The sequence below is a fragment of the Eleutherodactylus coqui genome, chromosome 11 (genome assembly GCF_035609145.1).
Source record: "Eleutherodactylus coqui strain aEleCoq1 chromosome 11, aEleCoq1.hap1, whole genome shotgun sequence".
Classification (NCBI taxonomy): Eukaryota; Metazoa; Chordata; class Amphibia; order Anura; family Eleutherodactylidae; genus Eleutherodactylus; species Eleutherodactylus coqui.
This window is the reverse complement of record NC_089847.1, coordinates 122,272,627-122,289,271: the sequence shown is the minus strand read 5'-3', so window position 1 is coordinate 122,289,271 and position 16,645 is coordinate 122,272,627. Positions and strand designations below refer to the sequence as shown.

The 16,645-nt window shown below is 51.7% G+C and overlaps 1 protein-coding gene across 1 annotated transcript in view; it reads right to left on the bottom strand.

Annotated features, from left to right (window-relative positions):
* Positions 1 to 14,435, bottom strand: part of HSD17B12 (hydroxysteroid 17-beta dehydrogenase 12) — a 99,139-nt gene extending 84,704 nt beyond the window's left edge. Inside the window, exon 1 of the mRNA XM_066583462.1 lies at positions 14,194 to 14,435. Within this exon, the coding sequence (XP_066439559.1) occupies positions 14,194 to 14,356 (163 nt within the window). The 5' untranslated portion in view covers positions 14,357 to 14,435. The remainder of the gene's footprint in view (positions 1 to 14,193) is intronic.
* Positions 14,436 to 16,645: the final 2,210 nt, after the last annotated feature.

The following is a 16,645-nucleotide window of genomic DNA, read 5'->3' as shown; positions in this document are numbered from 1 at the left end:
CAGGGCCGTTTGGTTCTCTCATAAGACGGACCCGTTCGGTCACGGGGAATCCCCTTTCTTGTTCCCCAAACAGAGCAGAAAAGCGGAATTCCCAACACAAGTGTGAAACTCGCAGCGTTTTACCAATACGGCGCTGACATGAGGCCTTTATGCTGCAATCACACGGGTCGGAAATCTCGTGGAATGTCCGTAGTGGGACCACACAGAAATTCTGGGAGATTTCCGCAGCTTGAAGTCCTGCGAGTTTTCAAGCGGCTTATTTCGCTGCGGCCAGCTCTTCCCCATAGAGAGGAAAGATTGCTGCAGCGGAAACGGCGATAAAATTGACAAGCCGCGGCTTTGAATTCCACCCGGCATGTCAATTTTAGCGTGGTTTGGCCGCAGCGCGTGGACGAGATTTTTGCAAATCTCGTCCACTTTGCGGCTTTATCCCGGGATAAAAGTTGCCGGCAGAAAACCCGCACAAAAAATTCTGCGACAATTCCACCCCGTGTGAACCCAGCCTTAGGGTACTGGCCAAGATGATACATTGTAACAAAACATCCTCAGGTTGTGTAAGCAAGAATAGTTCTAAGCCTTGAAATGTAAACAAGAATGTTCCCATTCACTGACAAATAGCAGAAAGTTGCAAAACTTTGATTACACTATATTTAAGGCCCCCTGTCCACGACCGTTCCGCCGCGGGGGGAGCAGGTGGGAGCACTGACAGAGGCTCACCGCACAGAATCGTGGCATGCCGCGATTTAGATCCAGCAAGCGGAGAATTGCTACGATTCTCCGCTCGTGGACGCTGCAGCTGCGCTTCACATAGCAATGCTATGTAAAGCTGCGTGGCCCGCGGACAGGCAGCCTACACCCTTTTAGAAACAAGGGTCAATACACCTTTGTACGGTCATCACTAAAAAAGGCTTACAATCTGCATATACATCCTTTTAAGTCAGTGGCTTGGCTACTATATATACTAGGAGAGCATAAACCTCAGATACTGGCAGTTTAACCCCTTACATGCCATAATCAATAGTAGACGCATCATGTAAGCAGATGACAGAAGGAGGGGATCCTCCTCCTGCCCAGTGGAACCCTGCAATGCAATCACAAGGTACCAATGGGTTCCCATGGTAGTTGGTGGCCTGACAAAGGCCTCCGTGTCTACCATGTAATAGTCTGGTCACCGAGGGGTTAATGTGTTTTGGGATAAGTCTGTTTCTGTGAGTCTGTATTATGTACAGGCAAATGGAAACAAAATAGAGATAAAAAGCCACTTTCCTCTCAGTTCTCCCTTCTTGTACTTAATAGAACCAATTGGAACTACTAACTAAAATCCTCCAATTCTCCGGAGCGCAGCGATGACCAACATGCCGAGGTTATTGGTGCACTGGCGGATATTACAGTCCACATTTCACACAAAGCGCATTGTAGTGCCAGCAGCAGGTATAATCCTTTCCATTGTCCGGTACGGAGTCACACTAAAGGTCCGGATTTTCACACAGTTTTGTTGCGGATTTTGGTGCAAATTTTCTGCTGTGGAAAATCCCCAGCCGTTCTGCTATGTGCGAACGCATCCTTAATAGAGATGAGTGAACATACTCGTTTAGGGCGATTTCGCACTCGAGCATCGCTTTTTTTTTTTTCAAGAAACTGACTACTCGGGCGAAAAGATTCGGGGGGCGCCGGGGGTGAGCGGGGGGTTGCAGTGGGGAGTGGGGGAAGAGAGAGGGAGAGCTCCCTCCTGTTTCCCCCTGCTACCCCCCGCTCCACCACACCGCCCCCCCGAATCTTTTCGCCTGAGTAGTCAGTTACTCGAAAAAAGCGATGCTCGAGTGCGAAATCGCCCTAAACGAGTACGTTCGCTCATCTCTAATCCTTAACCCTGCAATACCACATATATACCTCCCGGACAGGTAGAGGATGAAAACTCTTATCAAAAGTAGTTGTAGAACAGTCGCCAAGTAGATCATCACACATAGAAGAGATCAATGCAGTCTGCTTGTAATAAAAGAAATGACATTAATGGCGAAAATGAAACATTAATGAAGATGTAATAGGGTGACCCTTCACCCAGGGCTAACGGGGACGTCCAGTTGTAAACTACAACATAGAGCCATTCTTCTCTATGGTCACGGATATACCCGCAGCTCATACGCAATTGCATTGCGTATGGGCTGCAGGTATCCGCATCATTGCCAAGCAACGGCACGGGAAACATCAAGCAAAAGTGTACTGTGCGTGACCGCCAGTGTGTGTATGCGGTCATGCGCAGTACAATATCACCGCCATACGCGGCTGTACGCAGCGCCACGGTCCAGCTCACAGCTGGAATCCACTGTGGGTCTGTGCAAGCAGATTCCGCTTACGGCCGTGTCGGCTCGGCCTTAATCTGTAGCATATATATTTCCAGTAAAATTAAGGGGACGCGGATGTGACACATCATAGGGTATCTTTTCAAAAAAAATATATTTACACGACCGGCTACGGCGCAGGTTTCAATTCTGTATGTAGAATTAAAAAAAAAAAAGTCGCCGCCTCTTGAGGTTGATTCTGCACGAGGATTTGCCCATTAAAAAGAGCTAAATCCACATGCAGATCCATGAGTATACATGTGCGTACCCGGAGCAGAAAGCCGCGGCCTAGCTGGTGCTTTATGTCGCCGTTTTTAGAGGTGGAAAAATGTGCCCCATTGCAATCAATGGGAAACACTTCCAATCCTCTATTGCACGTGAAAGTTGCGCGAGAGGATCGGAATTTCAAAGAACTATGGGAGGCGTTTTTCTGGCCTCGAAATCGCCCCACATCAGCAGGTAAAACGCACGCCGACGAGCGCAATATCGGGCCGAGTTTCTGGGCCAGATATTGCATTTGCTGATTTTGGTCTGAGAATACCCACCGAAATAGGGCATGCAGTGATTAAGGCACAATATAGTCCGGTAACTGAGGGGTTAATGTGTTCTGGAATAAGCCTGTTTCTGTGAGTCTGTATTATGTACAGGTAAATGGAAACAAAATAGAGATAAAAAGCCACTTTCCTCTCAGTTCTTCCTTCTTGTACTTAATAGAACCAATTGGAACTACTAACTAAAATCCTCCAATTCTCCGGAGCGCAGCGATGACCAACATGCCGAGGTTATTCGTGCACTGGCGGATATTACAGTCCACATTTCACACAAAGCGGATCAGCAGCAGATTTAACACTTTCCATTGACTGGGTGAAGTCTGATGCAGAACCACACTGATTGTCCGGATTTTCATGCGGTTTTGCCGCGGATTTTGGTGCAAATATTTCGCTGCAGTAAATCCCCAGCCGTTCTGCCATGTGTGAACGCATCCTTAACCCTGCAGTACCACATACACCTCCCGGACAGGAGAGGAACACTTATCCAAAAGTAGTTGTACAGCAGTCGCCAAGTCGATCATCACACATAGAAGAGAGAAATTAAATTAAAGGCGCTCCGGCGCAGCAGTGTTATTGGGTGAACTCCCACCCAGAGTTAACGAGGATTTCCAGTTGTAAACTATTGATGGTTTATCCAAAGATTTACAACTGAAAACTCCGCATGCGGCGAAAATGGGGCAAATTTTCCAGGAAAACTTCACATCAAAATGCAGCGGTGCGATTTGACGCAGAATACATCTACAGTTTCGGAGCCGGAACATAATTTGTAGACAATGCGTACGATGAGAGTGTTAAATACCTCATTGTAAAGAGGACGGCCCTAAGTACCTACGAGCAAGAGTCTGACCCCGGTATGGCGTTATCCGATGATGCAATAGTGCCGCCATCATGAGGCACTGAGATAGTTGCGTGGCTAAAAATTAATGTAGCTCTGGCCTCCGGCGTGCTATCATGACGTGTAGCGTGGCATCGGATTTGTCTCAGTGAGTTCTACAAGTATACTGCGGGGGAAAAAAAAGCAAATCGTGAACATTAGAGAAAATTGTGGCGCGAAGTGGTGCAAAAACTTTATCGCAAAATGTTGCGACGGATGCTAAGAAATGGCTTCAAGATTATCAAAATAACATTTGAGAGGATAGAGCGGGAGAATTAAACCTATAACATCACTAATGCCCAACGTCAAAAAGTTTATCGAAAACGTCTCAAATAGAGATGAGCGAGTATACTCGCTAAGGCACATTACTCGAGCGAGTAGTGCCTTAGCCGAGTATCTCCCCGCTCGTCTCTAAAGATTCGGGGACCAACGGGGGGCGGCGGGGGAGACCGGGGAGATCTCTCTCTCCCTCTCTCCCCGCCGCAACTCACCTGTCACCTGCGCTGGCCCCTGAATCTTTAGAGACGAGTGGGGAGATACTTGGCTAAGGCACTACTCGCTCAAGTAATGTGCCTTAGCAAGTATACTCGCTCATCTCTAGTCTCAAACTTAAGGCGGCCGAGCATCATGTCTCCATCTCTCATTTGGAAATGCTGCTGTTCGGGGGCGGGAAGCGGAATGGTGGTGGCTTATTCCGAGATTACAAAGAAGCTCAGAGAAAACATGAGTGTCGATACACAAGTGCCCATCATACTAGTTGGAGATTTCAATAAACGACGCCAAACTGAACTTCCACACTTTATATTGGCACAAAATCTCCTAATTACTACAATTTGTGCAGCTTGGTACCCATTTTAAAACCCCCGGCCGCGGCGCCTTTCCTTCTTATTGGATTTATACCCCAATTTCTATGCGCCAGCTCCACCCACATTGAGCTGATCGCCGTTGCTCGGGTTGCAGAGGCAACTATGTTACATGAAGCCTGGTAGAATGCCGTCTTCCATAGCTAGGGTCGTTCTATGTAGAGGCCCTTGGATATTAAGAAGGGGGTGCTAAGTGAGGGACCCTTACTTACGATGTCGACCCACTAAGAGGACAACGCTACACTGACAGTCTACGGTAATGAAGGAGAATAAGTCATTGGCCAAGAATTTCCATACAGAACACAAATGCTCCACTGAGATTTTATCTACCACTAGAAAGACTTTCGATGGTAACCAAGAAAATAATGCACAAACTTGCTATACAGTATTTATCAACAGAGTGCATCCATAGAAATGGAAGGTCAATACCACAATCTACAGTACAAGCCGCTCTTTCTGGGTCAGTGCCACAATAATGCTTTTGGAGAACTCTAGCGAAATCTCAAGATGCCTTGATTATTATGCTAGAGTGACTTTTAGCAACTTGGTGGTGTTGCTACAATGTATCAGTGTAGACAATACTGTGCGAGTTCACGAGGTTGTCCCAAAATCATAAAGTGCATAGGGGATAACTTTAGAACGGGGGTCTTGTCACTAACACCTCCACCGATTCTGAGAATGAGGGTCCCGTGGGCTTATTGCACCCACTGCAATGAGGAGATGGAGTGGAGTGGAGCAGCGTCAGGCATGCATAGTGCCGCTCCATTCGCTTTCAATGGGAATGTCGGAGATAACCAAGTACAAAGCACTCGGCAACTTCCGTCAGCCCCATTGAAATGCATGTAGTGGCGGTCGCGCTTGCATGGCCAGCACTCCATTAAGTCTTATGTCACTGTGAGTGGGAGAAACCTAGAAGATGGCGACATGGGGTCCCTGTTCTCAGGGTCAGTGGGGACTCAGCAGCAGCAATCATATAGTTATTACCTGTCCTATGGACTGGGGATAACTTTAGATTGTGGGATAACCCTTTTAAAAGGACGGAACTGTTGGTGATCTATACTCAGGATAGGCCATCAATAGTTAATCAGCGGCGTCTGCCACTCAGAACCCCTGGAGATCAGCTGGGCCAGGGTCAGTGTATATGGAGCAGGAAGACTATTGCAAGCACTGCTCTCACTGAAGTCAATTCCATACCAACCCGGGCGACTGCAATGTGTGCAGCGCTGTAAGCTTCCAGCTCCATACACTCTGACTACAGCTGATCACCAGGAGTCCTGAGTGGCAGACCCCCGCCGCCGATTAACTAATGATGACCGATGTATTGTAACAGTGCAAGCGGGACTAGCTCAGCATGAGTTTTCAGACTCTAAACAAGTATATTTCTATTCACTGACAGCAAGTTGAAATCTTTAAATAGTGAAAGGATGAAAGAGTTTATTAGAATTTTAAATGTTTCATGATACAATAAACGTCATTTATACAAGACTGGAAATCCCCTTTAATTAAAAGGAGTTCTCCGCTTTGGGCAATCCCTACTTTTCTTGCCCCCCAGAGTAAGACTTGTTAGTATTTTGGGGTTTAAAGGGCTCCCCTGGTGTAGAAGACACCATGTTTGTACATTCGATTAGGGAATTCTGGGTTTATTGACGGGTTCGTGTTTTGGCCAAAGTGGACAGCAGTTACAAAGAACATCTCTCTGCAGGAGCTATTCTGTATTACACGGGCAACCCATTGATGTAAATGGGCACTGTGTAATACTTCATTTCTCCTGGGGAGGCACTGCAGGGAATATAACGTTTACTACCATGTATTACAGCTGATCGCAGGGGGTCCCAGTAGAGTGACACTCTGATGAGCTTATTTTAAAGCTATTTTCCAGGCAAATACTGTTGATGACCTATGTTCAGGATAGGTCATCAATAGCTGATCAGCTGCGATCCGCTGGGCTGCCGCTGTAATACAGGACAGCTCCCCTAGAAGGACGTTCTTCGTAACTGCTCCACTTGGCCAGGACCTTAACATTCTCAATAGAAGATGCCAATCTGTAAATTCAGTATTCCCTATATGGGTGTATAAACATGCCTCAAGTCTCTACCTCCATTCATTCATATATCAGTATCTCCTCTCCTTCCATTCAGGTATGCCTGTTTCAGCCTATACTCCCTCCTTCCATTCATTTCTGCCTCAGCACCCCCCTCCTTCCATTCATTTCTGCCTCCACACCCCACCCCCCTCTTTCCATTCATTTCTGCCTCCGCACCCCCCCCCCCTCCTTCAATTTCTGCCTCAGCACCCCCCCTCCTTCCATTCATTTCTGCCTCAGCCTCACACTCTTTCCATTCATGCCCTTCCCAGCCTCCCTTCCCTCCCTCCATGCCCTTCCCAGCCTCCCTTCCCTCCCTCCATGCCTGACTCAGCCTCCCTTCCCTCCCTCCATGTCTGACTCAGCCTCCCTTCCCTCCCTCCATGTCTGACTCAGCCTCCCTTTCCTCCCTCCATGCCTGTCTCAGCCTCCCTTCCCTCCATTCATTCCTGTCTCAGCCTCCCTTCCCTCCCTCCATGCCTGTCTCAGCCTCCCTTCCCTCCATTCATTCCTGTCTCAGCCTCCCTTCCCTCCATTCATTCCTGTCTCAGCCTCCCTTCCCTCCCTCCATGCCTGTCTCAGCCTCCCTTCTCTCCCTCCATGCCTGTCTCAGCCTCCCTTCTCTCCCTCCATGCCTGTCTCAGCCTCCCTTCTCTCCCTCCATGCCTGTCTCAGCCTCCCTGCTCTCCCTCCATGCCTGTCTCAGCCTCCCTTCCCTCCCTCCATGCCTGTCTCAGCCTCCCTTCCCTTCATTCATTCCTGTCTCAGCCTCCCTTCCCTCCCTCCATGCCTGTCTCAGCCTCCCTTCCCTCCCTCCATTCATGCCTGTCTCAGCCTCCCTTCCCTCCCTCCATTCATGCCTGTCTCAGCCTCCCTTCCCTCCCACCATTCATGCCTGTCTCAGCCTCCCTTCCCTCCCACCATTCATGCCTGTCTCAGCCTCCCTTCCCTCCCTCCATTCATGCCTGTCTCAGCCTCCATTCCCTCCCTCCATTCATGCCTGTCTCAGCCTCCATTCCCTCCCTCCATTCATGCCTGTCTCAGCCTCCATTCCCTCCCTCCATTCATGCCTGTCTCAGCCTCCATTCCCTCCCTCCATTCATGCCTGTCTCAGCCTCCATTCATGCCTGTCTCAGCCTCCATTCCCTCCCTCCATTCATGCCTGTCTCAGCCTCCATTCCCTCCCTCCATTCATGCCTGTCTCAGCCTCCATTCCCTCCCTCCATTCATGCCTGTCTCAGCTTCCATTCCCTCCCTCCATTCATGCCTGTCTCAGCCTCCATTCCCTCCCTCCATTCATGCCTGTCTCAGCCTCCATTCCCTCCCTCCATTCATGCCTGTCTCAGCCTCCATTCCCTCCCTCCATTCATGCCTGTCTCAGCCTCCATTCCCTCCCTCTATTCATGCCTGTCTCAGCCTCCATTCCCTCCCTCTATTCATGCCTGTCTCAGCCTCCATTCCCCCCCCCTCTATTCATGCCTGTCTCAGCCTCCATTCCCCCCCTCTATTCATGCCTGTCTCAGCCTCCATTCCCCCCCTCTATTCATGCCTGTCTCAGCCTCCCTTCCCTCCCTCCATGCCTGTCTCAGCCTCCCTTCCCTCCCTCCATGCCTGTCTCAGCCTCCCTTCCCTCCCTCCATTCAAGCCTGTCTCAGCCTCCCTTCCCTTCCTCCATTCATTAATGCCTGTCTCAGCCTCCCTTTCCTCCCTCGATTCATGCCTGTCTCAGCCTCCCTTCATTCACGCCTGTCTCAGCCTCCCTTCCCTCCCTCCATTCATTCATGCCTGTCTCAGCCTCCCTTCCTTCCCTCTAGTCATGCCTGTCTCAGCCTTCCTTCCCTCCTTCCATTCATTCATGCCTGTCTCAGCCTCCCTACCCTCCCTCCATTCATTCATTCATGCCTGTCTCAGCCTCCCTTCCCTCCCTTACATTCATTCATGCATTTCTCAGCCTCCCTTCCCTCCCTCCCTCCATTCATGCCTGTCTCAGCCTCCCTTCCCTCCATTCATTCATTCATGCCTGTCTCAGCCTCCCTTGCTTCCCTCTATTCATGCGTCTCAGCCTTCCTTCCCTCCATTCATTCATTCATGCCTGTCTCAGCCTCCCTACCCTCCCCCCATTCATTCATTCATACCTGTTTCAGCCTCCCTTTCCTTCCTCCATTCATTCATTCATTCATTCATGCCTTTCTCAGCCTCCCTTCCCTCCTTCCATTCACTATTTTTTCTGAGACCTATAATCTGTCTCTTACTAATGAAGTAGCGCAGGTCTATAGCTTTTTTTCTTTCTACCATCTATTTATTATCCGACCTCTGATGAGGAACGGAGTATTTTTATGACCTGCAGCTCTCCAGTAATCTGGATTACGTTGATCGATTGATTTACTGATTTCTGGATAAAAGAAACCTTTATAAGCTTACCAGGATGTTGGGTGCTGACATGATCACCTTAGGGTGACATGTCTGGCACCAGGTGAGTTATTATACTATACCATACTAATCACCGTTTAAAGGTGCTTGGCGTTCTCCTTTGACTTCGATCTTCTCCCTCCATTCATGCCTGACTCAGCCTCCCTTCCCTCCCTCCCTCCATTCATTCATGCCTGTCTCAGCCTCCCTTCCCTCCCTCCATTCATGCCTGTCTCACCCTCCCTTCCCTCTCTATTCATTCATGCCTGTCTCAGTCTCCCTTTCCTTCCTCCATTCATGCCTGTCTCAGCCTCCCTTCCCTCCATTCATTCATTCATTCCTGTCTCAGCCTCCCTTCCCGCCCTCCATTCATTCATTAATTCATGCCTGACTCAAACCCCCCCCCTCCCATTCATGCCCGACTCAACCCCCCCCTCCCCGCCCGACTCGGCCTTCCCCCCGCCCCCCTCCGCCTTCCCCCCGCCCGCCCTCCGCGCCCGCCCCCCCCTCCGCGCCCCCCCCTCCGCGCCCGCCTCGGCCTCCCCGCCCGCCCTCCGCGCCCGCCTCGGCCTCCCCGCCCGCCCTCCGCCTCGGCCTCCGCGCCCCCCCTCCGCGCCCGCCTCGGCCTCCCCGCCCGCCCTCCGCCTCGGCCTCCGCGCCCCCCCTCCGCGCCCGCCTCGGCCTCCGCGCCCCCCCCCTCGGCCTCCGCGCCCCGCCTCGGCCTCCGCGCCCCCCCTCCGCGCCCGCCTCGGCCTCCGCGCCCCCCCCCTCCGCGCCCGACTCGGCCTCCGCGCCCCCCCCCCTCCCTGCCCGACTCGGCCTCCGCGCCCCCCCCTCCACGCCCGACTCGGCCTCCGCGCCCCCCCCCCCCCCCTCCCTGCCCGACTCGGCCTCCGCGCCCCCCCCTCCGCGCCCGACTCGGCCTCCGCGCCCCCCCCTCCCTGCCCGACTCGGCCTCCGCGCCCCCCCCTCCCTGCCCGACTCGGCCTCCGCGCCCCCCCCTCCCTGCCCGACTCGGCCTCCGCGCCCCCCCCTCCCTGCCCGACTCGGCCTCCGCGCCCCCCCCTCCCTGCCCGACTCGGCCTCCGCGCCCCCCCCTCCCTGCCCGACTCGGCCTCCGCGCCCCCCCCTCCCTGCCCGACTCGGCCTCCGCGCCCCCCCCTCCCTGCCCGACTCGGCCTCCGCAACCCCCCTCCCTGCCCGACTCGGCCTCCGCGCCCCCCCTCCGCGCCCGACTCGGCCTCCGCGCCCCCCCCTCCCTGCCCGACTCGGCCTCCGCAACCCCCCTCCCTGCCCGACTCGGCCTCCGCGCCCCCCCTCCGCGCCCCCCCCTCCCTGCCCGACTCGGCCTCCGCAACCCCCCTCCCTCCATTCATTCATGCCTGACTCAGCTTCTCCTTCCTCCACCTGAGCCTCTCCTCCCTCCATTCACGTATGCCTGTCTCAGCCTCTCCTCCCTCCATTTCCTAATAGGGTGTATAAACATGGTGTCTTCTACACTGGACAAGCCCTTTAAAGTAACTTAGCCCAGCAGGAGGACCACTGCAAAGTGCTTATACTTGGGGGCGGGGGCGGGGGCATAGCTAAAGGCTCATGGGCCTTATTCATTCCTCCCCCCCCTTGTTAATAGCAGTTGACAAAACCAGAGAGACCCTTTGGAAAGGGGGAATGTCCAACAGTAACAGGCTGAGGGGTAGGAAGCAGTATTTGTGCTCCAGGACGAGCCCCATGCTGCACATTTGGTGGTTGCATTGTCTACATCGTCAGATTCCCTCTGTCTCTGTTCCTTCCCTCCATTCATATCTCAGTCTCTTTACCTTCCCTCCATTTATTTACAGCTCAGTCTCTCCCATTCATTCATTCTGTCAATTCATTCATGCCTCACTCTCTCCTCCCTCCTTAGTCTCTTCTGTGCCCTTCTATTTATGCCTCAGTCTCTCCCCTCTTTCTTCATTCACACCGCAGCTACTCCTCTCTCCATTCATTCCTTGGTCTCTCCTCTGTCCTTCCATTGATTCATGTCTCTGTCTCTCTTCTCTCTCCCTACCTTCATTCATTTTACCTTAGTCTCTCCTCTCTCCACGAAGGACTCTTTATTCGTTTCTTATCCATCCATTCCTTCATGCCTCAGTCTGATCCACTCTTTCTATTCATGCCTCAGTCATCTTCCTTCATTCATCTATCCAGGCCTTCGTTTCTCCTATATCCCTCCATTCATGCCTCAGCCTCCCCTCCATTCATGCCTCAGCCTCCCCTCCATTCATGCCTCAGCCTCCCCTCCATTCATGCCTCAGCCTCCCCTCCTTCCCTCCATTCATGCCTCAGTCTCCCCTCCATTCATGCCTCAGTCTCCCCTCCATTCATGCCTCAGTCTCCCCTCCATTCATTAATGCTTAACCTTTCCTTTGTGCCCCAGCCTCTCCTCCTTCCCTCTTTTCATTGATGCCCCAGTCTCTCCTTCCATTGACATCTTCTCTGTCCTTCCATTCATACCTCAGTCTTTTCCATGCCTCAGTCTCTCCCCCTTCCCTCCATTCATGCCTCAGTCTCTCCCCCTTCCCTCCATTCATGCCTCAGTCTCTCCCCCTTCCCTCCATTCATGCCTCAGTCTCTCCCCCTTCCCTCCATTCATGCCTCAGTCTCTCCCCCTTCCCTCCATTCATGCCTCAGTCTCTCCCCCTTCCCTCCATTCATGCCTCAGTCTATCCCCCTTCTCTTTCTACTAATTCATGGCTCAGTCTCTCCACCTAGCTTCCCTCCAATCATTGATGCCAGTCTTTCCTTCTTCCATCCATTCATGCCTTAGTCTCTCCTTCCATTCATGCCTTAGTCTCTTGTCTATCTTTCTATTCATGCCTCAGCTTTCCCTCCATTCATACTTCAGCCTTTTCTCCTTCCCTCCATTCATTCGTGTGTCTCTCCTCCCTCCCTGCATTTATGCCTCAGCATCTCCTCACTCCATTCATTGGCTCAGCCTCTCCCTTCTTCCTCCCCTCCATTCATGTGTCAGTCTCATTTCTCCCTCCATTCATTCAAGACTCAAGTCTCCCCTTCCTTCCATTATGCCTCAGTCTCTCCTTCCAATCATTCCTTATTCTCTCTTCTGCCCTTCCATTCATGTCAGTTTCTCCCCTCTTGCTTTATCTATTCACACCTTAAAGTCTCTCCCCTTCATTCACTCCTCAGCCTTTATTTCTTTATGTCTCAGTCTCTCCTTCCTCCTTTCATTCTTCAGTTTCCTTCCATCCAATCATGCCTCAGTCTCTCTTGTCTGTCCATTTGTTCATTCCTTAGTCTCTCCTGTGTCCTGCCTTTCATTCATGGCTCATTGTCTTCCCTCATCCATTTATTCATTCATGCATCAGCTACTCCTCTCTCCAGTTATTCATTGCTTAGTCTCTCAACTGTCCTTCCATTCATGCCTCAGTCACTTTCTTCTCCCTCTATTCATCCATTAGTTTCTCTTTTCCTTCCATTCATTCCTGTCTCTCCTCTCTCCACTCATTCCCTAGTCTCTTCCTTCATCCATCCATCCACGCCTCGGCTACTACTCTCTTTTTATTCATTCCTCCCTCCATTTACACCTCAGTCACTCCCTTCTGCCTCCATTCATCCATTAGTTTCTCTTTTCCTTCCATTCATTCCTGTCTCTCCTCCCTCCACTCATTCCCTAGTCTCTCCCCTCTTCCTTCATCCATCCACGCCTCGGCTACTACTCTCTTTTTATTCCTTCCTCTATGTCATTTCTTCCTCCATTTACACCTCAGTTTCTCCCCTTACGTTCATTCAGCCCCTCTCTTACTATCCGTCACCCCATTTACTTCAGTTTCCTACCCCATTTTTAGGCTCTCCTTTACCTACATGTTATCAGCTTCCCTTCCACACACATTACCTTTCTCTACGTTCATTCCCTCCAGTCCCCGTCCTGTCATAATTACTAACCTTCATTCAGCCCTCCACATAATATATATTATACCCTGCCTCCTTCCCCCACATAGTATATCATACCCTTCCCCACATGTAATATCATACACTGCCCCTCCCACACTGTACATCAGACCCTGTCCCCTCCTCCCCACGTAATATATCAGACTCTGCCCTTCCCCCACTGTACATCAGACACCATCCCCTCCTCCCCACGTAATATACTGGCCCCTCCCCCACTGTACATCAGACCCCATCCCCTCCCATGTATTATATCATACCCTCACCCCCCCCCCAGTAGATCAGACCCTCCCCCCCATATAACATACACTGCCCCTCTCCCACTGTACATCAGACCCTCCCGCCGTGTGATATTATACACTGCCCCTCCCCACTGTAATATACATCAGACCCTCCCTCCATGTAATATCATCCACTGCCCCTCCTCCACTGTACATCAGACCCTCCCTCCATGTAATATCATCCACTGCCCCTCCTCCACTGTACATCAGACCCTCCCTCCATGTAATATCATCCACTGCCCCTCCCCCACTGTACATCAGACCCTCCCTCCATGTAATATCATCCACTGCCCCTCCCCCACTGTACATCAGACCCTCCCTCCATGTAATATCATCCACTGTACATCAGACCCTCCCTCCATGTAATATTATCCACTGCCCCTCCCCCGCTGTACATCAGACCCTCCCTCCATGTAATATTATCCACTGCCCCTCCCCCGCTGTACATCAGACCCTCCCTCCATGTATTATCCACTGCCCCTCCCCCACTGTACATCAGACCCTCCCTCCATGCAATATCCACTGCCCCTCCCCCACTGTACATCAGACCCTCCCTCCATGTAATATCCACTGCCCCTCCCCCACTGTACATCAGACCCTCCCTCCATGTAATATCCACTGCCCCTCCCCCACTGTACATCAGACCCTCCCTCCATGTAATATCCACTGCCCCTCCCCCACTGTACATCTGACCCAGTCCCCCATTACAAGATATACCCTGCCCCTCCCCCACTGTATATTACATACTGCCCCCAGTGCTCGGTGTGTTGTATCTCCACAGTGATTGACAGTAATAACAGCTGATGATGAAGCAGCACTTCCCGCTCTGACTTCTGGGAGACACTCACCTGCCCATTTCCCGATCCTCGGGCCCACCTGCGCTCCACTCCCCAGCACCCAGACCCGAGCGCCACTCAGCAAGCGCCATGCGGCCCTCACACCCCACCAGGCGGCCGCTACCACACCTAGATACCAGAAAAAGTCAGCGCAGGGCACGGGGAGCGCCGCCATGTCCCGGCACTGCGTGTTACTGGGCACAACAGACAGAGACCCGGAAGAGCCGCACGGTGTGTAAAGAATAAGTCTCCTGTCAGCCTGTCACCACGCCCCCTCCGCCTACAACCCGCCACCCCATAGGCCAGTTCTAACGTCAGTTTTCTAAAGCCCGCCTTTTTCTCCCGTTTCTCCGTTCTTATTGGCCTAAAAACCCACTGTTTTTTATTGGTTTATTCGCCAATCCATCAACAAGTCCTGCCTTTTATTGCACTCCCGTCGTCTGATTGGATCATTGTTGTCACGGCGACCCGTCTTCTTCCCCCCCTCATCGCTCTCTGAACCGTTCAGCTCGTCCGAAGAGTTTCTATTGGACCATAGGGTCCCGTCGCCTAGCAACTCTGCCCCCTCCACCCCCGCACTGCTGCGACTTCATTCACAAAAGGGCTGAGAGGAGCTGTAACCTGATTGGTTGGCAGGATCGTGTTACTATGAATGGACTGCGCGCTGATTGGTGGAGCCGATGGCACCAGATTGTCTGAGCTGTCAGTGATAGCAAAGAAACGCTGCGCCTCAGAAACGGTCCGCAATACATTCCTATAGTGTCAGTAAATGTGACAGCTGTCAGTAAGGCGGAGGTCATACAGAAAATGTCACCTGCTAATCTTATAATAAATAATAATAATAATCTTTATTTGTATAGCGCCAACATATTCCGCAGCGCTTACATAGACGGGGGAATACAGAAAGACAAAAGTACAAACATTACAGAACCACGGTTACATAGTAATCAGTTGATGGAAACAATAGGGGTGCGGGTCCTGCTCCAACGAGCTTACATACTACAAGTAATAGGGTGATACAGAAGGTAAAATGGCTGGAGGTGTGCACAGTATCGCGTGATGGAGAGTGAGGGATGCTATATACAGACAACAGTCAGACATTTAGCCGTGTGATGGCAGAATCGGTATGACTGCAGGAGCGGTTTATGATGGCTAGCAGGGATTGCAGTCAGTAAGTCAGGGAGCATGTTATCAGGCGGCGTACAGAGGGGTTTGTTTAGGGAATTCGGTATGCCTCCCTGAAGAGGTGCGTTTTTAGAGCACGCCTGAAGTTTTTCGAGTCCTGGATTGCCCGGATGTTCTTTGGTAGTGTGTTCCAGAGGACCGGTGCTGCTCTGGAGAAGTCTTGGAGGCGGGAGTGAGAAGTTCGAATTAGAGGGGTGTGCAGTCTAGTTTCGTTTGCCGAGCGGAGAGCCCGGGCTGGGTGATGGATTGAGATGAGGGAGGCGATATAGGGGGGCGCTGCACTGTGGAGGGCTTTGTGGATGAAGGTAATAAGTTTAAATTGAATTCTGTATTTAACGGGCAGCTAGTGCAGTGACCGGCACAGGGCAGAGGCATCTGAGTAGCGGCTGGACAGGAATATGAGCCTGGCTGCCGCATTCAGGATGGATTGGAGAGGGTAGAGTCTGGTGCAGGGGAGGCCGATCAGCAATGAGTTGCAATAGTCGAGCCGTGAGTGGATGAGGGCAACGATAAGCGTTTTCAGCGTGTCTATGGTGAGAAAAGAGCGGATTCTTGAGATGTTCTTGAGGTGCAGCTGACAGGTTCGGGCCACTGATTGGATGTAGGGGGTAAATGAGAGATCTGAGTCGAATATGACCCCAAGGCAGCGGGCATGTTGTTTGGGAGTTATGGTGGCGCCACACACTGAGATGGAGATGTCAGGATGAGGTCGGTTGGTGGAAGGAGGAAACACCAGTAAGTCAGTTTTAGAGAGATTTAGTTTTAGGTAGAGAGAGGACATCGTGTTAGAGACAGCAGACAGACAGTTGGTGAGGTTTTGGAGGAAAGGTGCAGAGATGTCACGGGAAGAGGTGTATAGCTGGGTGTCATCAGCATAGAGGTGGTAATGGAGGCCAAAGCTCCTGATGGTTTGTCCAACAGGGGCTGTGTAGATAGAGAAAAGGAGGGGGCCAAGGACCGAGCCTTGGGGGACCCCAACAGCAAGAGGAAGAGAAGGAGAGGTAGAGCCAGCAAAGGAGACACTGAAAGAGCGGTCAGATAGGTAGGAGGAGAACCAGGAGAGAGCAGTGTCCTTTAGGCCGATGGAGCGAAGCATACTGATGAGGAGTTTGTGGTCAACAGTGTCAAATGCTGTAGTCACCCCACGATAATCTTATGAAAGTTGCTTTGGCAGTGCAACCTCTACTATTTCTGAAGGAAAAAGCTGTGTGTGCCATGCTGCAACATCGGAAAAATGCCCACATCTTCCATATTTGGGATCGACTCCTGATTTGGACTT